Source organism: Leptonychotes weddellii, chromosome 15 (genome assembly GCF_054177405.1).
Source record: "Leptonychotes weddellii isolate Sample4059 chromosome 15, ASM5417740v2, whole genome shotgun sequence".
Classification (NCBI taxonomy): Eukaryota; Metazoa; Chordata; class Mammalia; order Carnivora; family Phocidae; genus Leptonychotes; species Leptonychotes weddellii.
In genome coordinates this window covers 41159444-41181173 of record NC_138383.1, presented here as the reverse complement: position 1 = coordinate 41181173, position 21730 = coordinate 41159444, and the positions used below count along the sequence as shown (strand labels likewise).

The 21730-nt window shown below is 49.7% G+C and overlaps 1 protein-coding gene across 9 annotated transcripts in view; it reads right to left on the bottom strand.

The window, feature by feature from the left end:
• The window catches only part of MPRIP (myosin phosphatase Rho interacting protein), a 574668-nt gene that overhangs the window by 462309 nt on the left and 90629 nt on the right, over nt 1-21730 (bottom strand). For 4 of the 9 annotated variants that reach the window (XM_081805591.1, XM_081805590.1, XM_081805589.1 and 1 more), the window contains exons 6-12: nt 20188-20398; nt 18887-19046; nt 18533-18685; nt 5263-5404; nt 4295-4408; nt 2726-2782; nt 1431-1499 (exon numbers count right to left, since the gene is read on the bottom strand). In XM_081805591.1, coding sequence (XP_081661717.1) covers nt 1431-1499; nt 2726-2782; nt 4295-4408; nt 5263-5404; nt 18533-18685; nt 18887-19046; nt 20188-20398 — 906 coding nt within the window. Of the gene's footprint in view, nt 1-1430; nt 1500-2725; nt 2783-4294; nt 4409-5262; nt 5405-18532; nt 19047-20187; nt 20399-21730 lie in introns of all 9 variants that reach the window. The other 5 variants (XM_081805593.1, XM_081805595.1, XM_081805594.1 and 2 more) reach the window with 3 other exon arrangements.

Genomic DNA, 21730 nt, shown 5'->3' with positions numbered 1-21730 from the left:
TTTGTAATTTATGTACTGGTCATTTGGAAGACGTCAAGTTAGGCGGATCTTCCCCAGGTTGACACATTTCATGACACAAGCTCAAAGCATGATAGGATCAGCACCTATGTTGTCAGGACAGTCTGTAAGGAAAGGGAAGCTGTCAAGTCTGTGACGGGGAAAACACATTTTCCAAAGTTCCAAATGCACTTGAAAGCTCAAATTGTATTGCTGGCAACAAACTGTCAGTTGTTTTCCTTGAAGGAACAGACTCACTTGGTTCATTTTTAAGAAGGTGCCAAACACCCACAGTGAGTGAGCAGTTTGTGTCTCAGTTGCTCTCTCCAGTACAGACAGTACTGCACGAGGAGAAGCCACCAGAAGGCGCAAGTGCTTTCCCACGAGGCACCCCTCACACTCCAGTATGCAGCAGAAGTGACTCAGGCTCACTGTCGATTTTGAATCATAGAATATAGAAGAGTATTCACGAACGGAGACTTTAAATGGCATCTTAATTTTATGACAATGGTTCTGAGTAGACCAGCCCCCCGAAAGGGCTCCAGGGGTCCACAGACGACACTCTGAGAACTGCTGGTCTATGCACAGACTACTAACCACACATGCTCCCGTGTTCCCTGATGTCAGGCTGCACCAAGGGCCTGCTGCCCACACCACTCTCATCTACCTTGTATCACATCTTTCCACTGAAGTCCATAAACAACTTCCTTTTTCTGAGGTTCACGATATGTAAATATGTATAACCAGCCTCCTAATGACAGATATTTATATTCTTGCCAATCTTCTGCTATTACAAAAGTGCAGGAATGACCAACCTTGGGCACAGATCTTTTCCTATAAGTGGAAATATATCTGAAGAATTCCTGGAGTGGAATGCAAGGCAAAAGGTAGGAACACAGACTTGTCAAATTGCTCAAGAGATGGTATTTTTTTCTGGCGAAGAAAAAAGAGCCTCTTCTGGTTGGTCTTCAGCCATGGGATCAAGACAGTCAACCGGGCCAACCAAGTACATTTGTCACATCCCATCTTTGTCCAAAAGACAAGGGACAAGATTTAGTGCCTGCCGTTCCCTCAAGAGACTCCATTCTCCATGAAATCTTTGTAGAAAAAAACAAAACTGCTCATCCTGAGTTTTAAAATAAGACATCTTTCAATGTTTTTCAAAGAACAGAGAAAAGAGAAGCCACTGAAACACACCACCCAGGCGCCTAAAGCAGGGCCTCAAAACAGCTCAACGTTTCAGGAAGAATCAGTCACGAGAACATCAAAAGGTGGTCACACTATGCTCAGCCTTCCCACCAAATCTAGACCGGGAAGCCCAAGACGGCACCTTGGACACCTGTCGACAGACAGAAGGGGACTTGAGCCCGGAGCAGCAGCAGCTGGACCCCTTTAGCTGTCTCCACAACTAGGAAGGAAACCAAGACACTCACCTCCTCAGCTGCCGAATCCCTGTAGTATCTCAGACTTTGATCAGCAAGGACAAACCAGTGTTTCTTCCACTAAAAGGGAAGGGAAAAAGCAGACTCAACTAGAGTAGAGCAGCACGTTTCCTGCTCCCAGGTGATCCACAGCCAGAGTCCTGGGGGAACCTCGCAGAGCACAGGAAAAGCAGAGGGCAGGCGGCCCCTCCCACGAGTGGCAGACACACACAGGACTCCGCTCAGGCCGCAGGCAGCCATGCGCACATGACCTCAGGGCACTTGCTAAGCTGCGGCTCCCCCGTGGCCAGGCAGCATGGAGAGCTGGGGTGGGCCGCAGGCTATGGGCTCTCTGGAACCCACAGTGCTATGCCTGGTGAAAAGTGCTTCGCAGTCCTCAATCTCAACTCCAGAGGCTGCAGACAGGGGGCTGGGCCCTCAGAGCTGAAAGGTGGCTGTGGAAACAGCATCTCCATCCTTCAGGGGCTGCTTGTGAGCCACGGCCACTGGGGGCTAACCAGAGGGGCGCGCCCACCTGCAGCCAGCAGGAGCAAACCAGCCAGCTAGCTTCCCAAGTCTTCACTGTGAGGAGCAAGGAGGGAGACTTGAGTCTTCAGGCAAGGCCAAGGGGATTGATATGGAGGAGAGAGAAAAAGAGGATGTTTCGGCACAGTCGCTCAGGAGGCACGAGGGGGAGCTCAGGAGGGCAGGATTTCAGGGCTTCTCTCAGTATGAACTAGCAGGCTCCTCTTCATGCCTTCTTGGAGGCCTGGCCTTCCAGCCCCAACAAGGGTCGAGGTGGGGCTGGCAGGTCCAGCTGCAAGTGGCTCTTCCTGCTTGAGTCTGATGACAAGAATGTACCCCACTGGCTCCTCCCAGGACTGCAGCTGAGCTGGAGTCTCTGGTAGAGTCTAGAAGCCCTGGGCTGCTGTCCACTTGGCCGGCCTTGTAAGCAACCACAAGCCAACCACACAACCAGAGGCTCCCGGGGAACTTTCAGGAAAGATCACCAGGTAGGGAGCTAGTGTTGTAGGACACTCCCCTGGCCTGAGGCCGAGATCCCTGCGGGGTGCAGGAGGGCGATCTCCTCCAGAGGCCCCCACCCCCCACTGCAGAACGGAGGATGGGGGAGGCTGTGCACCTCCACGTCCCTGAGGAGATGGGGGTCTCGGCCACACCACAGCCCTGGCCAAGACGTCACGCTGGAGGTAGGGGATCGAGCCAGGGTTCCCACACCTGCCGGGGACAAGTAGACCTAGCACCTGCTCCCCACTGCCTCAGGGGCCCCAGCAGCCCTCCATTCTCACCTGGCCGTCCTCATACTGCTTGGTCAGCCAGCCTTTCTTGAAATTCAGCAGGTCGGGCTAAGAGAGGGAGGAAAAAAAAGAACAGTTCAGAAGAAAGGACACTGATATCCCAGTTGTGGGGAAAGGGTGACTGAGGGGCAGGCATTTCTGTCCAGATGAGGTGGGCGGCAGGAAAAGGGGTTTCTCCCCTGCCCGCAAACATTCTGCAGACTCGCATGTCTTCGAGGGAGGAGATGCCAGGCTCGGCGGGCTGATGAGGAGGAAAGGGCACGGCCCCAGCGCCCCGTGAGCAGCAGAAGCTGGGCGGCCCGGACGCTCTGAGGGAAGCCCCTGGCTCCGTAGGCAGCAGCTGCCTGGCAGCACAGAATGACCCGAGGGAGAGCTGTTTCGTGTTTCCCATGAAGGGGAAAATCTGCAGTGAGCACTAAAAGAAGAAATCAGAAGTTCTCACAGAAGCCACAGGAAGACTGAGAGAGGAAGCCTGAAGAGCAGAGCCCACGCACAGTGTTGAGCAAAGATGCAGCAGCAAGCCTGCTGAGGCCTTGAGGCCGCGTATCGAACAGGACTGGCTTTAGGCTCCAGTTCCCTGCAAGATGCAAACCCCGGACAGCTGACAGGAAAGCCGGGGGCACTGTCCCTGCCGGGCTCTCCTGCACCAGTGTCCCTGGGCCTGCGGAGCTGCGGGAGGAAGCACCTGAGGACCACCTGCAGCCCAGCTGGGCCTTGCTTGTGTTTCACGCCTGGACACCTGTAAAGCTGGCGCCTAAAGAGATGGGGATCCAGGGGCGCCTGGGTGGCTCAGTCGTTAAGCGTCTGCCTTCGGCTCAGGTCATGATCCCAGGGTTCTGGGATCGAGCCCCACATCAGGCTCTCTGCTCGGCGGGAAGCCTGCTTCTCCCTCTCCCACTCCCCCTGCTTGTGTTCCCTCTCTTGCTGTCTCTCTGTCAAATAAATAAATAAAATCTTAAAAAAAAAGAGATGGGGATCCTCCTTCCCCTCGCCCCACGTGCTTGCTCTCGACGTCCCTACAGCTGTCTTGACCAGAAATAGGCTGTGATGTCTTTCTGTATTTGAAGGACTGGGGTGGGGGGAATTATGAGAACAGGTGTATGGTGGCAGGACCACCACCAGCAACACGTGTTCTGGGAGTCTCTGTTCCAAACCTCTGAGCCACGCCTAGACTCAGGGAAAAACCCTTCTCCTTCTGCGGTGAAACACCACAAACAAGGCCAGGGCTCCCAGCTAGAGGGGGCTCCTGTCTCCAAAATGTCACTGAAACATACACCCAAAACAAGAACAGAGGTTCCTTGCTGTGGCCCCGGTGCCCCGAAGTCAGGATTTTGCTGTCTTGGCCAAGTGGCCCGTACCGGGCACTTCAGAGCTCAGGATGCCCATGGAGTCCAAAAAGGGGAACGAAACCCAGCATCTGCTTCCCACGCACAGACACGAAGGCCGGTGCAGAGGGGACAGGCAGCACGGACGCACGGACATAAGCAGACAGTGACCCCAAGTGACAGAAGCGGCAGGAGCAGCGTCTCCAGGCCTCGGTACGCAGGCGCCTGGGCTCACCGTCAGGGAGGACTCCGTGGACCTCCTGTCCAGTGACTTGGCTCTTCGGTGTGGAGACAGGGGGGAGGCCGAGGTGTCCGTGAGAGGAGCTGTGGGGGCTTCGTTGGGGAGGTCCTGTGGCAGAGAGCGCCGCCAGTCAGTACAAGCCAGTACACTGAGGCGGGGAGCAGGGAGACCAGCAGCCAGAGCTGCGGGAGGGTCAAGACTGTTCCCAGGCGAGGACGAGAGCACTCGGTCTGGGCTCCCATGGCAGGTCTGGGCCAGCGTGGGGACCGGAGCCAGAGTGCCGGGACTCCTCGTCCAGCGCCACCTGCTTCACGCAGCAGGTTCAAAGACGCGCTAGTTGTTGGAGCGGCCTTATCTTTCAGATGCACTCGTCACCATCACTCTCCTGGTCCCACCCCCGTCCCCTGGCTTCTCGGGGTCACAGAAGGAAGAGCCCCGGACTCTGTGGCAGCCCGCAGCAGAGCACCTCATAAGCCCAGAGAGAAGCTGGGGAGGAAGATGAAGATCGGACACAGCAGGGCCACGAGACGCGGGTGGGCTGCCCGGGAGGAGGAGGAGGGTTCAGAAGAGGGATCTGCCCGTGGGCTGAGTAGAGAAGCGAGGGCTGTGGCCGCCACTCGGAAGAAAGAGGAAGGAAGGTGCTCAGCCTCACGGCCGGGCTGCCTCAGAGAAGAAGAGAGCAGCTCTAGCTATGACCTGGGGATCTGAGGATCGCCAGACTAGCCTTTAGCAGAAATGGATGAAGTTCTGACAGGAAGATGCAGAAGACAGGCCTTGCCCTCAAGAAAGTCACTCGCTGGAGGAGAGGAGAGACACGAGCAAACAACTGGGAAACGAGAGCGAGAAGCCCAGCAGCCGTGCGTGCACGTGTGTGTTTGGGGGCCCCGTGAGAAGGTGTGGGGCCACATGCTGACTGTGCCCCCGTGGCCGCACGTGGCCCTGCCTGGGCCCCAGGCGCTCACCCGTTTCCTGGGAAATGCCCTCTTCTCGCTACGGCCCTGGCGAGTGTCACCTGATGGTGAGGGCCCGGCTGACGAGTTAGTCTCCATGTGCTCTGCCTTCTCAATGTCCAAGGCCTCAAATTTCTCAATGACCTGGGACCTCCTGCAAGAGAGGACACGAGGCTGCTGAGGGGGAGACAGGGTCCCCCCAACAGCCTGAGGCGGGCTTGGTCTTGAGTTGCAGAGGAGCTCCTTCAGCCGACACTGCCGTGCCGGACGCATCCCAGCCTTCCCTGGGCCTCCCCATTTGCAGGGTGTGGAGGCTGTGCACAGCACACTTGGCCAGTTCACCTGACACCCCTCCCCAAGCTCCCTGTCCCACCACCGTGGAGGGGAAGCCGTGCAGGGGTTGGCAGCAGCTCAGGGGCCAGGGCCTTCCCCTTCCCCAGGCCTGTCCTTGACCTCTGACCCCGACACGGGAGGCCCCTGCACAATCTGTTGACACGCTTGGCAATCACACAGCTCACTGCCTGGCCCCCTCTCCTGAGCCACAGACATGACCAGAAGGCAACCACCACCTCAGAGGGTGACAGCCTCCGTCTTTACGTTCATTCCTCAGCAGATCATGATGCAGCCCCCACCCCAGGGCACCCAAAACTTAGCAAGAAATAGGCCCATGAATTAACATTGTTTCTGCCAACAGTAACAAGAATCAAAAACCAAATTAAAACAAAAACAAAGCAAGTTGATTTCGTGTGAAAAGGCCGGCGCATCATCAGGCCATCTACGGCTGGAGACGGAGCTGAGATGGGAGCGAAGCAGGCGAAGGAAGGGCGAGTAACGTCATACAGCCACACAGCAGGAGGAGGTGGAGAGGGGCAAGACCTGAAAGAAAAGAAGGCTGGAGAATGAATACACAGAAAGGGACGGCTTCTTAAATCAAATAATGGTAAATCAAAATTATTCAAAGAATTAAAGAAGCAAAAACCCGAGGTGATTGCCGAGAGGGGGACACCATCCTTGTCCCTGAGTCACAAGGAGTCGCAATGGTGGCCAAAGGAAGGGAGGCCGGGGGGGGGGGGCGCTGAGCCTTGGGTGTTGTTTAAAAAAGGGAGAGGGCCCAAGTGGGAGTCACTTGGACTAAGCCCACTCACCAAACTGAGACTTGGTATCTAAATTACAGTTTCAACCTCTCCCAAGAGTGGAATCTTAAACCAGTCCATCTGGAGTTACCTGGTCAGCACTGGTGAGGTAATCTGCCCGACAGACCCCAGCTGTTCCCCAAAGGAAGGTGACCTTGCCTGAAACAATGCTCTCTTTGCCAGGAACTTCCTTGTCCCACCCCATTCTGCCTATAAAAACTTCACTTTGTACAGCTTCTCAGAGCTCCTTTCTGCCTGCTCAATGGGATGCTGAATCAGTGAATAAAGCCAATAAGATCTTTAAAATTTCCTCAGCTGAATTTTCTTTTTACAGATTTGATGGCAGTGGTGGGACCTGAAGGAAACTTCAGACAGCCTGAGGACAATGAGAAACAGCTAGCTGTGGTACCCATGAACCCTCTGAATTCTTGGTCTTTCTTGCCATTTCTCAGGGCCACAGGAAGTTCCTCTTGGTTCTGAGCTCTGCTCTCTTGGCATTGAGCTCCTGATCTAATTGGCTTTCTACGGTCCCCCACTTGACAAGACCATGCTGTGGCTAGTTCAGTCTGCAATTCTCCATTTGACTGGATCCCCCAGTCCTCAGATTCCCTGTTGGGGACTTCTAATAGTTCAGTCTGCAGTTCCCCATTTCATGGGAATCCCGGTCCCTGATGCCCATTCATTGGGGTCTGCTGGTTCAGTACCTTCCCAAGTCCGCAGCTCCACATTGAGAAGTGCTGGTGGTGCACACAAAGCCTTTTACTGGTTAGTACCATCGCAGTTACTGCTGGTATGTTAAGGTGTACACAAGGTAAAGGCTATTGCGGATGAGAATCTCAAAAGCCAAAAGCTACAAAATTGATGGGCACAGGCCGAGCACTTAAAAACCTATTAGAGCGTTTGCCAGCTAACTCTAAGACTCCTGTGTTAGGGTAAGCTGATCATGCAACGGACACTACAGCGATACTGGGTTACCTGCCAACCTCAAAAAAACTTCCGTGCAACAAGTACGCTGTAAAACATCACACAATTCCTCACCCAGCAGCATATCCCTTTAGGTATTAATTTGGCTCTGGGAGACTCAAAAGCTTAGTTAGAAGATATGGGATCTTTAAATTCCAGAGTTGAGGGGCACCTAGGTGGCTCAGTTGGTTAAACATCTGCCTTTGGCTCAGGTCATGATCTCAGGGTTCTGGAATGGAGCCCCATGTCGGGCTCCCTGCTCAGTGCGGAGTCTGCTTCTCTCTCTGCCCCTCCCCGCCCAGCTCGTGATGGCGTGCACGCACTCTCTCAAATAAATAAAATCTTTAAAAAAAATAAATTCCAGAGTTCAGCATACTGACTTCCAGCACACCTACTTATTTTATGGCTAAGAACTATAGTCCCAGAAGCTATAGATATCTACAAAAACGCAAAATCTTGCTAAAGATAACCTAGAATTACAATGGCCAATATGGGAATATTCCAATTAGACAAGATCATTTATTTAAGAAGTATACTTAAAAGCAAGGGTTCCTAAATCAAACAAACAAAATGGGTACCTATTTTAATTGGTATGCAGAAGCTTCCAAAGCCTTCAAGATTCCAAAACAGTTTCACTGAAAGTTTTGTTGCAAAGGGTAATGAAAAATTAAAGACACAAAAGATATCTAAAACAACACCTAAGGCCTCCCCCTTACACCCTCCCAGGAGTATAACATCAAAACACTGGCCCAGACAGCATATCATTTGTAACCAACTGGGCCATTAGAAAAAATTTTGTCCTCAAACATTTTGGATAAATCCTTCAACACCAACTTGAATGCCCCCATATCTGTCTTTGAAGGAGGCCCCCGTATGGGCTCCTCCCAGAGTTGGTGGGACTCTGAGGGATTTTCTGGTAAACTGCTATGTTATTCTCTTAAACAGCCAAGGGAAACTAAAATTAAAATTAACGAAAAATCTTGCCAAATTCTGGTAGATACCAGAGGCTACAGAGGGGATCCTGGGAAAACTGGTAGAAGCCAGAGAAAAGTGGGAATTCATACCAGAGTCAGCTCTCCTGAATCGCCATCTGTAACGCCCAGTCGAAACATAACTGGTTCTTGATCCTTTCTTCCTCAGGGACAGCTACTGCCTTCTTGCTTGTCTTGTTTTGTGTCCTAAGAACCTGGCTTGGTTTTCCGCCTGAATGGGACATGCAGGTTGCTGGTTCTTTCTTTTGGCTATCTTTGAGATTAACTCTGGATCTTGGGAAGATAGTAAGTATCCTTTTATATCCTCGTGGGGTCCCCTCTTACATGGAAGGGGGGCTGTTCAATACTGTCAGAAACATTTACTCTTTGTCCTGGCTGAAAAGTGACAAGATATTTTAAAAGGAGTTTTTAAATAGCTCTGTGGTTAGAAGTTGGCCAAACTGGAAGCTGATAATCAGAGCCTGATAGGAAGTTTTCTTAGGCCTTCTTCCCTAAGCTAAAATGAAATGATGTACCCAGACGAAAAAGCATCTGAAGCCTCTGTGAAAGGATTTATTAAAACATTCCACAAACAGTTCCAAATCCAGAACACAGAAATCTTTTGATTTCCATCTTAGCTGGAAAGCTCCTCCCTGATATAAAGAAGCAAACTGAGGATAATGTAGTTGGATAGGTGGATCAAATTATGGTATCATTTAAGTTGCAACATAATTCTTTTTTTTTTTTTTTAAAGATTTTATTTATTATTTGACAGAGAGAGAATGAGAGAGCGAGCACATGAGAGGGGGGAGGGTCAGAGGGAGAAGCAGACTCCCTGCCGAGCAGGGAGCCCGATGCGGGACTCGATCCAGGGACTCCAGGATCATGACCTGAGCCGAAGGCAGTCGCCTAACCAACTGAGCCACCCAGGCGCCCTGCAACATAATTCTTTGAGGAATTAAAGCAACTGTCCACATCTTATAAATCTTCACAAGAGATTCAGCTCCAGAAACAACCTGAAGTCCAACTCTTTTTTTTTTTTTTTACCAATACCAAAACCACCCCAATATCTCTCTAAAGGCTTCTCAGTATTGTGAAAATTTGGGCCTTAGAAAACAAAAGTCCTTCTTGGAAGCATTTACATTCTTTCCCTGTGCCTCTGTGATGTAAATGGTCTACCTGGTCTTCTCTGGGACCTCTTATATAGGCCATCTCTTTGAAATACAAACTTCAGGGAGGGAATTTTATCAGAAAAACTAAAGAGGGAAAGGTTATTTGGAACAAAGGTAAATGAAAAATCTTAAATGTCTTCTCCACAAATATCATTAAAAAGCTTTAGCCATTTGACCAGGTAAACACAATATGAATCCAACTTAGAACTAGTGCATTTTGTGTTACTGTATCTGTCGATGGCCAACACTATAGAATGGAAGCTATAAGGTGTGTGTGCATGTGTGTGTATTTTCTACCTATGGATAGTATTGCCAAAATTAATTTGTAAAAGAGCTCTACTTAATTAGCGTCAAGAAAATTAAGTGCTTATATGAATTACATGTATACTCATATATACATACATTTGAATATATACAATAACATTCTACAACTTATAATAGAAAGTAACCCAATGCTTTCAGGTTCATGTGATCTAAAAATATTCAGTTTTAATGCTGATTTGTTAGTTAAAATAGACATGTCTTCAGAGTTATTAACATTAACTATAGTATGTACCTAGAACTTTTATTCTATCTGGGTTTACTAGTCAAATAAGCTCATGCTGTCTGTGTTACAAACTTTTGCAACAAGAAAAATAACATAGGATGATGGCTGACATTGTCCAAATGTTTCACAAAGCTTTCATGGGTAGTTGAAACAGCTGATCTATGAACTAGATATATATAAGTGAGATACGCATTTTTAGGTGAACTTTTCAGCAATAATTATATTTTTGGCATGTCTACTTAAATGGTTTCCCCAAATCTTTTTGATAAAAATATCTTAAGAGTTTTACTAAATTAAACGATGAAGTCACTGACTGACTAGATCATTTCCAAATAAAATACTGAAACATTAATTACTGAATATAGGTTCACTTACTTTTTTGCTTTCCATTATATACAGAAACTAAAGATACTTCGGTCTATTAGTAAACATGTTTTGTGCTACACTGAAAAATCTATTATGAGAAAGCATGTTTCCAGAAGATACAAGATGTATTCATAAATTTGCTAAGCTGCAGAATGCTAAGTGTTTACTACTTTATTTTCATGAGAAATTAAGGTTTTTAAGGGTTAGAAATTCTAACATATGTAGGATGTATGTTTTTGGTAAGAGAAGATACAAAGAATGGAGATCCATTTTTGTTGAGGGAAAAGAAAGTAATTTTGTCCTAACATGAGACTGGTTATTGCAGAATGGAGAAGAGAAAAAAATCAGGACAAAATCAGAATGTAAAAAAGAAAATTGGAGAAGGTTTGTGAAAAAGGAATCTTGGGCTGACTGATGTATTATTTTTTTTTTTAAAGATTTTATTTATTTGACACAGACAGTGAGAGAGCACAAGCAGGGGGAGCAGCAAGCAGAGGGAGAGGGAGAAGCAGGCTTCCCGCTGAGCAGGGAGCCCAATGCGGGGCTCGATCCTAGGACCCTGGGATCATGACCTGAGCCAAAGGCAGACACTTAACAACTGAGCCACCCAGGCGCCCCTTGGGCTGACTAATATTAAAATGAACTTGAGTGTAAAAAAAAAAAAAAAAAGATGAACTTTAATATCAAAAGTAAGGTGGTACAGTATTATTATTCGGTTTTCTCTGTTTAAAGGACAAAATTTTCTTGGTCTGCTATTGATAAGAGACTGAACATTTTTTCTTTACAAGTAATCTGCTGAGAAAAAAAGATGTTGTGTCTTATCAAAATAATTTCCTGTGTTTCACGTTGTCTTTATCAGGTCTTTGATTACTGAAGAAAACCGAGTCTCCTTTATTAAAGGTTTTGTTGTTGTTGTTGTTTTTTACAGTTATGTAACTTTCCGTATATGCCTATAAAGTCTGTAATTGTCATGTTGGCCAAATGATAACTGAGTATTGTTTCACAGTGATCTAAGATCCTATGGGACCAAGTGTCTTAAAACCTTCTGATATTTTGACAAGCTTCCCCAAAATGTAATTCTAAATGAAGTCTTCTTGACCTAGAAGTAACTTTGGGATTTTTCAGAGGATCCCTGAAAATCCTAAAAGATTTGTTCTCTCTTCTTGTAGAAAAAGAGCTGTTCACTAATTAGGCTTATTTGTTATGTTACATTACATGGGCAGCATTATCAAATAAGTGATACTAAACCTTTTCAGGTTCTGATATGTCCTGATGCAAATATTATCAGTCATAATTACAGCTGTTACCTTAAATGCTGAATATCACAAAAATAACCAAATTTCTTGTTATTTCCATTACAGTGTACTCTCATCTGATCTTTAACTATGGGCATTTTTAAGTCTTTTGTCACAGAGAGTTCTTGTTTTACTCTCATGCTTTTACAGAAGTGTTTGTGGAAAGGACTTTGACAAGTAAAGATTTCTTCCCTCCTTTCTTTTTCTTTCTTTTTTTTTAGAGAGGGAGAGAGAGAAGAGGGGAGAGGCAGAGGGAGAGAGAGAATCTTAAGCAGGCTCCAGGCCCAGCATGGAGCCCGATACGGGGCTTGATCTCACCACCCTGAGACCATGACCTGAGCTGAAATCAAGAGTTGGATGCTTAACCGACTGAGTCACCCAGGTGGCTTCAAGACCATAAAACTGAACTGGGGAAGAATTTCTAGACTAATGAAAACATTGGATTCAAGCAGAACAGGTATTATTTACAGAGGACTGAATGAACTGAGGATAATTATAATTTTACATAACCTTTTGTGTAAAACACTGCTAGTTCCTTAGTGTTTTGTTCTGTAGATTTAGAGAAACATTTTCACTTAAGTGATCTATGACCTATAGCAATTTGGTAGGGCATACCTTTGTAAACAAAGATGAAACATTTACTTTTTCTCCTTACCTGATCCCTCCAGAATTTGTAAACTCTTGAGTATTCTTTTCATGGCAATATACTTGGTTATTTGTATAAGTTCAATAACAACCTGTTCCCCTTGTAACAGGGAACAATTGGAAACACTGGCTATATTACCAAGGCTTTGACTGGAATGTCTTATTTTAGAGATATGCATAGACTCAAATATGACCAAATAGCTTTAAGGAACTGCTTAGAAAAATCGGGCTGGTACCTTGCTTATAGGGTTCCTGGCAGCCTTCCAGGTGAGTACGGAAAGTTAACTTCCTGGCAGGCCTATGAACCTCAGAATGTTTGGGGGGAAACTCTGAGAAGAGAGAAATTCACCCAAACTATAGGCACTGCAGGTAAAATCTATTTTTTTATTTTTAAAAAATTTTTTTATTTTTATGTTAATCCCTATACATTACATCATTAGTTTTAGATGTAGTGTTCCATGATTCATTGTTTGTGCATGGCACTGCAGGTAAAATCTAATGGTGAGTCCTTGGTTTGGCTTGCTGGCCTCAGAGAAGAATTCAGTCTGAGATTCCTTATGCAAAGTTCCAGCAAAGCAGTCTTAAAAAGGGCTTATATGGTCAATCACTATTCTGCTGCACTTATAAAATCAGGCTAAGTTTAATGCAAACAAAAGTAATTTTACTGCGACTATCTTTAAAAAAATGGGAATAACTGCAGAGAGAAAAACTGTGTTTGCATCTCTGTAGATATTAGATTCTAGGCTGTAAGTATCTTTGAGGTTTTGCTCCATACCTGTATATCAATAACCTGGACTGGCTCCTGAATTCTAGTTTTTGCAAATATCTGGCTCTGACTGGGATGCCTGGGTGGCTCAGTTGGTTAAGCGTCTGCCTTCGGATAGTTCATGATCTCAGGGTCCTGGGATTGAGTCCCGCATTGGGCTCCTTGCTCGGTGCAGGGCCTGCTTCTCCTTCTCCCTCTGCTGCTCCCCCTGCTTATGCTCTCTCTCTCTCTCTCTGTCAAATAAATAAAATCTTAAAAAAAAAAAAAAATATCTGGCTATGACTCTCCAAACATAATATTTCCTATTTTCTGCCATCCTTCTGATTTGGAATGACTAAGAATAAAGACTGCCCTGAAGGGCTATTCCAGGTCCTCCTCACCCCCCAGATGGGAACCAAACTTCAGGGATTTGAACCTTGGGTCTGCATCTCCCAAATGAAAAGGGCCCCTTCGACTCTAGGAATTACATAGCAGCTGGAGACCTCAAAATCAAATTGATTAGGAAGGAGCTGACATCAAAGTGGACAGCTTCCACCCAAGATGCTGGATCAAGACTTCATTCTTTAAACATGAAATGAAATTCTTTCATCTTCTCTTTCCTTTACTCTGGCACTGGTCTGGAAAGAAAGCCGACATCCCTATCTCTCAGGCCATTACTAAGGGAGGACAGGGGGTTGGAAAATCTTTCAGATTGCTGGATTTATCATAAAAAGAGCTCTTTACCTGTCCATGATACTAGAGATCCCCTGGTCCTCCCTGTGACCAATTTCTCTTCTATTCGCAATGGACCCCCTGACCTTAGGAGTCACTTACACAATCTGACTTTTACAGCCAGAACATCCAGTGCCTTGTTTTCACCTTTCTACGATTATAACTGTACTTGCCCAATTGGATACAAATTCCTAAGCAGATCGTAGTACATTTGTATTCCCATTGTTCTTGTGATTACCTAAATCAGATCTGCCCCAAATATAAAAAGATCTCACCAGCAGTCCCCATCTCTGCCAAGCCAAAGTTGTTCTTCAAATAGGCTATCCCCTGATTATCCTGCAGCTAAACAAGGAAATGTCTGTGCTGTGGTCAGTGCCACTTACCACACCTAGATTAACACTTCTGGGAAAGTTGAAACTCAGCTACGTAAAAATCACTGAAAAAGCCACTTCACTTAAAAAAAAAAAAAAAAAAAAGTGACTCCTTCAGTGGAGGTCTTTCTCTGAGTTATTTGATTTTGATTGGTTTGGGTCTTGCGGACCATGGATCCAAAACTCACTCCAGACATTGGGAATTATCCTGCTTAAAATAACCACAGTAGTCTCCCTCATGCACTATATTCTCTTAAACGCGTGTCTGCAGCTGCTAACCACAAAGCAAACGATCTCCGTAAGACTGGGACATCAGAAAGGGATGAAGAGAGTAACTGACTTAAATGTGAGCCTGAAGTCGTGACCTGTGAGTACCACAGAGAATCAGCAAAAAAACGTCATGACCTGTGAATACCACAGAGCAAAAAACTGCAAGATTTTGAGCAGTAGCTGGGAGTGGTGCTAAGGTCTTAAATTTTGATCACACCACTCAGTTAAGCTGATAGTCTGAACAAAAGGGTGGGGTGCATGCCTGGCTCAGTCAGAGGTACGTACCACTCCTGATCTCGGGGTCATGAGTTTGAGACCCTCATTAATCTCTCGGGGTAGAGATTACTTAAATAAATAGTTAAATAAATAAACTTTAAAGAAAGTGGGGGGGCGGTTTGGAGGGAATTGCTTAAAAAAAAAAACAAAACACAACAGGCTCAGAACAGAGTCAACTGTGCTAAGCCCAAGTCACCAAATGGTGGTTAATACCTAACTTACTTACAGTTTCAACCTCTCCCAGGAGTGGAATCTTAAACTAGTCAATTCGGAATTACCTAGTCAGCACCAGTGGGGTAATCTACCTGACAGACCTCTGCTGTCCCTCAAAGGAAGGTGACCTTGACCGAAACAATGCTCTCTTTGCTACTGTTAAACTTCCTTGTTCTGCCCTCTCCTGCCTATAAAAAGTCCTTTATTTTGTACAGATCTTCAGAGCTCCTTTCTGTTTGATAGATGGGATGCTGCCTGATTCATGAATTGTTGAATAAAGCCAATAAGATGTTCAGAATTTACTCAGTTGAATTTTGTTTTTGTTTTTTTTTTTTACAACATTAACATGTCACCACACCAGAGGCCTGTCCTCCCAGGGACACCCAGGCAAGCTCCCCAAGGTCACCTCACAGGAAGGGTTTTGCTTGCATTCAGAATCAACGGGAAGCAAGTGAAGGGCCCCTGAGCCCAAGATTAAAATCTAACTGAAGACTAATATCTAACTCTATAAGGAAAAAGAGGAAATGGGCTCAAATCCTGAGACCCTGCCAAGAGACTAGCTTTTATTCAGGAAAGGTTACTAGTAAAAACGGATCTTAGGGTTTCTTCATCAAAGAAGGCCAAAGACCAAGGGTAGAAGTCTCGGGGCTGCTGGGCCCCCTGCTCATCTCTGTGCTTACACACAAAGCAGGAGCTCTGGAGCCCTAAGCTTCTGCAGAATCTTCTCCAGGAACAGAGCTTGTTCCCAGGCCGACCTGCAGTTAGGCTGAGGGAGCGCAGCCGCAGCAGAGGGTGTGCGTGGTGAGCGCGGGAAGCTCAGAGAACCACAGGAAGCTCCTGTCAGCGCTCAGCCTGCTCGGGAAGATGACGCCGTGTGCCCCACCATCCTAGAGGGTTTGGGGAAGGTTCCAGGCCCACGTACAGACCTAGGCACCGTCATTTGCAGAATGAGAGCCCCTCCAACTGACCGTGGGGCCTAGAAAGCCGCGGGAAGGCCATGTGGAACAAGTGCTCCACCGAGTCCTGTGCAACTCGCATGCTGCAGACCTGCCAGGGCTGCCAAGAGAGGAGTCCAATGAGGAAAGCAAATTGGGCCCGTCAGCCCACTTAGTTTGCAAAGTGAGTGAGCAGTCTGTATACTGGCTCCCTTGAGGTACTGCATGTGCGGCCGCAAATGGCTCCCTGGGCTGGCGGACAGCACAGAAAGGGGGCACTGGCCCCGCTGCCCTGCCTCACCTCCCCAGGTTCCCAGCTGAGGGGCTGTGAGGACCGCACAGGAGCCGGTCGTGGTGTCAGTCACCAGGAACTCGACAAGGGCCATGGCCTCCGCAGGCTGCTTCAGCAGTGACTCAGCACCCAAGAAACATTCTAAAAGCTCTGGAGCAAACGTCAAGAGCAGAGCAGATTGGCCCATAAAGGCTTCCTTGTCAGGAGACCGGCCCCCCCTGTCCCCCAAGCCTGGCTCCTGGGCAGGCCTGGCTCGGCTGCCACTCCGGATAGCCGCGGCAGACGTCCTGCCAATACGGGGCTCTGCTCTATTCAACCAGGATCTGGGACTCCAATCACGCACAGGGAAGGCTACTTGGGAGCAGGGCGCAGGCCTTGCAAAGTGACAGCAGCCAGTCAGATGTCATTAGGGTAAGAAAGTGACATTACAATGTTAGGATGCAGAGCTGGTGGGGTGCCAGGACCCGGTGAAAACCCATCTCTGTGGTGGCGAGGAACATGCAGAAAGTAAAGCCCTGGAGATGCCATCTACCCCAGGCGACTAGACAAGAACAAGTCTGAAGCCAAGCAGGTGTGCTGAATGTTAATTCTTTGGTCTGCCGCTACACCAGGGCCTAGCTGCCCACCCAGGAGCCTCCAGGACCCATCGCCTGCCCGCCAGCCAGTGTGAAGCCTCCCCCGCCCTGGCCCACAGGCCTTCTAAGTCTCTGGCAAGCCCCTCCACTTAGTTGCTTAAAGGACAGCCTCAGCCCCCTCCTGGGTCACATCATGGGAGCGGGGTCTTCCCAGTAAAAGGCCCAGCGGGGAGGTGCGTCCTGGCTCTGCTGCACCCGGCTGTTGCCTCGAGGAGTCTCCCCGCTTCTGAGGCCCCATCTCCACAACCACACACTGGGATTGGACACAGGAGCTCTCGGGGTTATTGACCAAACAAGAAGACAGCCAAGTGCTTGGAGGTCACCTCCCAGGCACTAGGTCAGCTTCCCTCTCCCTCTGCCTAGGAATCAGGCACATCTGTTTCTTTCTCTTCTTAAGACCAACAACTCTGGGCAGCTCCTCCTTATTCTGGAGGTGGACGCCCAAGTGCACAGGTCCTTTCCACCTGGGGCTTTAGGAGAGTAGGTGTGTATTGGGAAAGGCATCCTGCTCGCAGGTGGCCCCTTGACAGGGGAAGCCCGTCGCCCCCCTGCCCCGTCCCCACAGCATGCCCCAACTCTGAGCTTTACTTAGGCTTCAGGAGGGTGGAGAGGACACTCTGGGAATGCTTTTGGAATTTAGGTCTGAATCTTTTTTTCCAAAAAGTGAGTTTCTTTGGGAATCTAATGAAAATTATGGTTTTTCTTTTCTCAGAAAAACGTACACATGGACTCTCAAATCATTTAGAGGGGTTCATGGACCTTAGGCAGTTCACCCCTGAACCTGGGTGAGAACCCTGTTGTCAGGGCAAAGGCTCCATTTACAGACTCCGACGGAAGCTCCTAAAAGAAGGGGGCACTCGAGCGCTCTGGTCCAGGCCAGGGCCTCAGAGATGGAACCCAGCTCTCTCCCCGGCTCTCTGGGAAGCACAGGGCCAGTGGAACCAGAAGGGAGGACAGAGCCCTCCTCTCTTCAGACCACAGATGAGATCCACGCCTCTGTCCCAGTCCCTGTCCTAGGTTCCCTCTCTGAACCCTGTGTCTCTCCAGGAAGCTGTGGTTCTGTCAGCCTCCCCATCTCACATTCCAGCCAAGCCTGGATGCAGTGATGCTTCAGGGCGCCCGGGAGTGTCAGAGGCTGCCCGGCTTCCCTGTGCTGCCCACCCCACCGCCTTCCATGCCCTTCACCCATGCCTAAGACTGGAAGGGCAAGGGGAGCTTCTGCCACCATCCGCTTCTCCAGGCTCTTCCTGCCCCCACGGTCATCTCAGAGGACAGAGATGGGCCAGGAAGGAAAAGATCCAGCTACACAAGGCCCAGGTGGCTGAGAACATGCCCAGGGGCCCTTAAGGTCTCAGTGCCAGGAGTCACTCACAGGAAGCAGCTGGCCTCTGGCCTAGGTGTCTAAGAGTCCCGAGATGCTACGCTTCTGGCTACCAGGGGCTGCGAGTTGCGTGACCAGAGTCCAGGGTCAAAAGGGAAACCTTCCACACGTGCTCTGAACAGAAAGGGAGGACAAGTGCACTCCCCCGAGGAAGGCTTAGGGAATGCGGAAATGTGTATGTCAAAGTGTGTGTGTTTCTGGGAAGAGTGCAAAAAGCACGTACAAGAACACAGACAGTGTGAGTGTGTATGTGTAAGGGAGAATAGGAGTGTACACGAGAGACTGCGTAAAGCGGCGGAGTATGTCCGTGGTACGTGTGGCCCTATAACCCCCTCCTTACCTCCTCTCGCTGCCAAACAGACGGGCCACCTCTTCCCTGCCAGGGCTCCGGGCCCGAGTCCTACGCTCCAGCCGCCTTCTCTCCACCTGGAAGGCTTCTCGGTGGCTGATCCTGACGGCCTTAGGGACGTCGGCCAGGGCGGCATACTGCCTGCTGGCTTTAAAGGCAAAGGTGCGCCCGGGTGTCTCTGCTCCCCGCCCCCCAGCGCTGCCGGAGTCCATGCGGGCGGGGGGCCGGCTGGCCACATCCAGGGAGCCAAGGGAGCTGCTGCAGACCATTCGGCTGGGGGTTCGAGAACCTGGGGAAGGAAGGGGATGACCAAGCTCCTGGGAGGGCGGTCCGGGGCCACTATACCTGTTGCTGGGGGTGCTGGGGCTGGGAGGGGAGAGCGGCGGGGGCAGCTGCTGCTCCTCGGCCTTCAAGTCCTGCTTGGTCTTCTCCAGGGAGAAGTAGCCGCTCTCTACCCGGACTTTGCGGCCACAGTCCATGCGGTCGCTGCTCATGGTGCTCTCCTCTGGAAGAGAGAGGCGAGAGGCAGGAGACGCACTTAGCCTGTTGCCATCTTTGGTTTCTGGGGACTTTTTAAAAGAGCCCACACAGATCCAAACAGGGGCCATCTCTCTACCTCCCATCTCTGAAGCCATCCATACAGGGCTCACCCAAGGGCAGAATCATGGGACAGCAATGAAATGTCCTTCCCACACACGCACCTCATCCATCTCTCTCTAAGCTGGTGCACCTGCTACACTGTCAGGAGGTCCCTGAGCTTCCAGTCTGGGGGCCAGTTTGGAAGAACAGGATCCCCCGCCCAGGAGAGATGTCCCACCAACCACCGCTTCTTACCAAACATCAAGGAGGAAATCAAGGGCTAACTGGCCGTTCAGCCTGTTAGAGCATTTGGGGAGGGAAGAGGCAGAGGACTTCTGCGGGAACGAGAGGAATGCATGGGGACTACCCATGAAGGACTGAGGCAGCTTAACCCCCAGCTGCTGCAAAATGCATTTTGGCCTGAATGAACTGGGTCAGTCCCAACTGTCCCCTCATCTTTAATGAGCTGGACAAAATGCAAGTGAGAAAAGCCAGCTTATGTCATGCAGAGCCCTCCGGGTCCCCGAGCAGGGAGGCGGAGACTGCTGCCCTGCTTCTGCTCAGGCAATTCTGAAGTGCTAAGTGGAGAGAGCAGAGCAAAGCCTCCCGAGCCCCCCCGGGGCTGGGCAGGATGGCACAGCGAGGAGAAGGACGAGGCTGCCCTAACCACTGCTGCTCTCAGGACACACTAGGCTTCCAGGGTTAGCCAGGCCATGAACACAGTGCAGCCACGGTGGCAGGAACCAAAGGCCTCCTGGTACACAGACCTCATTCCAGGGCATTTTGAGTCTCACAACACCCACCAGGGTTGACAGAGCAGGTGCTCTCTTCCTCCTTTACAGATGGGACTTAAGAGCCAGAGGGGCAAGGCCAAGGCCAGAGGCCAGGAATCCCAGCCCCACCTAGGCCAGGCCCTGCCAAGGGCTGATGGACACAGGAGCCTGAGGCCTGGGGCTCAGCGTCCCTTAGTTCTCAGGGCCAGCTGCGTTGGGATGGAGGCCTGCTCCAGCACTGTGAGGCTGGCCACCAGAAAGGGGGGCATGCCGGCCAGTCCGGCTCGCACTTACCATCTTTGCTCTCCAGCCCGGGTTCCCTCAGGGTGCTGGCAGCAGGAGGCTGGCTCTGGCTGGGACTCTGAGCTGGACTGAGGCTGCTCCCATCAGGCTGGTCCTTGGCCCTCATTTCTTCCTGCCAGAGTGTAGACTTGGTGGTGGGGACCTTCTCAGCACTGGGAATGCTGCTGCTGCTGGTGACAGCCATCTTGGCCGGCCCTGGTTCCTGGGGGGAGAGAGCAGTGTGTGCACAGCCACAGGAGTGCACAGCCTCGGCCGGTACACAGGTCCCGGCTGCCTAGGTGCCTGGCTCCGGGGAACGCCAAGGTCAACTGCACCGTGTCAGTGGCCCAGAACCCTCGGGAGGGGAGGCTCATAACAGAGACATCTTGGTCATGGGTGAAAGCTCCATCTGGATGGCACTGTGGCCTTTTCTCTTCTACGGCCCCACAGTCAGTACACCCAAAGGGCCTGGTCCCACTGGCCTCAGGCCAGGCCTGGCAAATACACAGGGCAAAAATGTAGGGTTTCTACTTGGAGCTCCAGTAGCAAACACATGTAAGTTCTCCCTGCCGACAAAACCACAGAACCCAGAGCAGTGGACCAGGCATTAAAGGTGAGATGACAAGTGGCTGGCTCAGAGTTTGTCGTTCCTAGACTTGTAGGTAATTAGGACACGAGTCAGGAAAGATGGGACGGGGTAAGGAAAGAATACACCATTGAGATGGCCTGCGGGGTAAATGCAAAGCATGTGCTCATACAGCACCCGTGTCCGGGCCAGCCCTTGGCCTCCCCGCCTCTCCCTTTTGGTCTTAGAAAGCTATAATGGGACACCTGGGACCCTACGTGAAGGAAAGAGTCATCAGATACAACCCAAACATCCAATCTGCACTCATGCCCTCCCACCTGCTCACCCACACAAACTAGACAGCAGCTTGTAGCCTAGATGGGAACAGTGTCCATGCCATCTCTCCCCACATCAGAACTGGTGCTGCTCTGTGGGAGAAGCATTCAAGCGGGAGGTACTTAGTCAGATACAGGGAGTCCATTTCCAGAGCATGCAGAGAACCTTCACTCAACAGCTCAAACCTAGAGCCCAGACAAAGGCAGGACTGGGATCCCCAGCTGCCCCACAGCACTAGCTCACACCCTGGGCCCAACCCCCCTGGCCTGGCCCAAGGTCCTGGATGTCAGCTGCAGAGGGCACTGCCAGCAAGATGGCTTTGGAGCCTCTCAAAAGTCAGACATGTCCTAGCTGTCTTCCCCAAAACATGGGGGATAACATACAAATGCCCACTTTCCACTCCCAGCCTGGTGGCCAAACCTCATTTTTAGAAACCTACCTAAACCCAGTTCTGAGTTGGGGCCATTGGCAAGGCTCATAGATGACATGGGTTATGTGTCCGTGCATGAATGCACACAGACCCAGTATTTTTTTTTTATTCTTATGTTAATCCCCATACATTACATCATTAGTTTTAGATGCAGTGTTCCATGATTCATTGTTTGTGCATAACACCCACTGCTCCATGCAGAACGTGCCCTCCTCAATACCCAC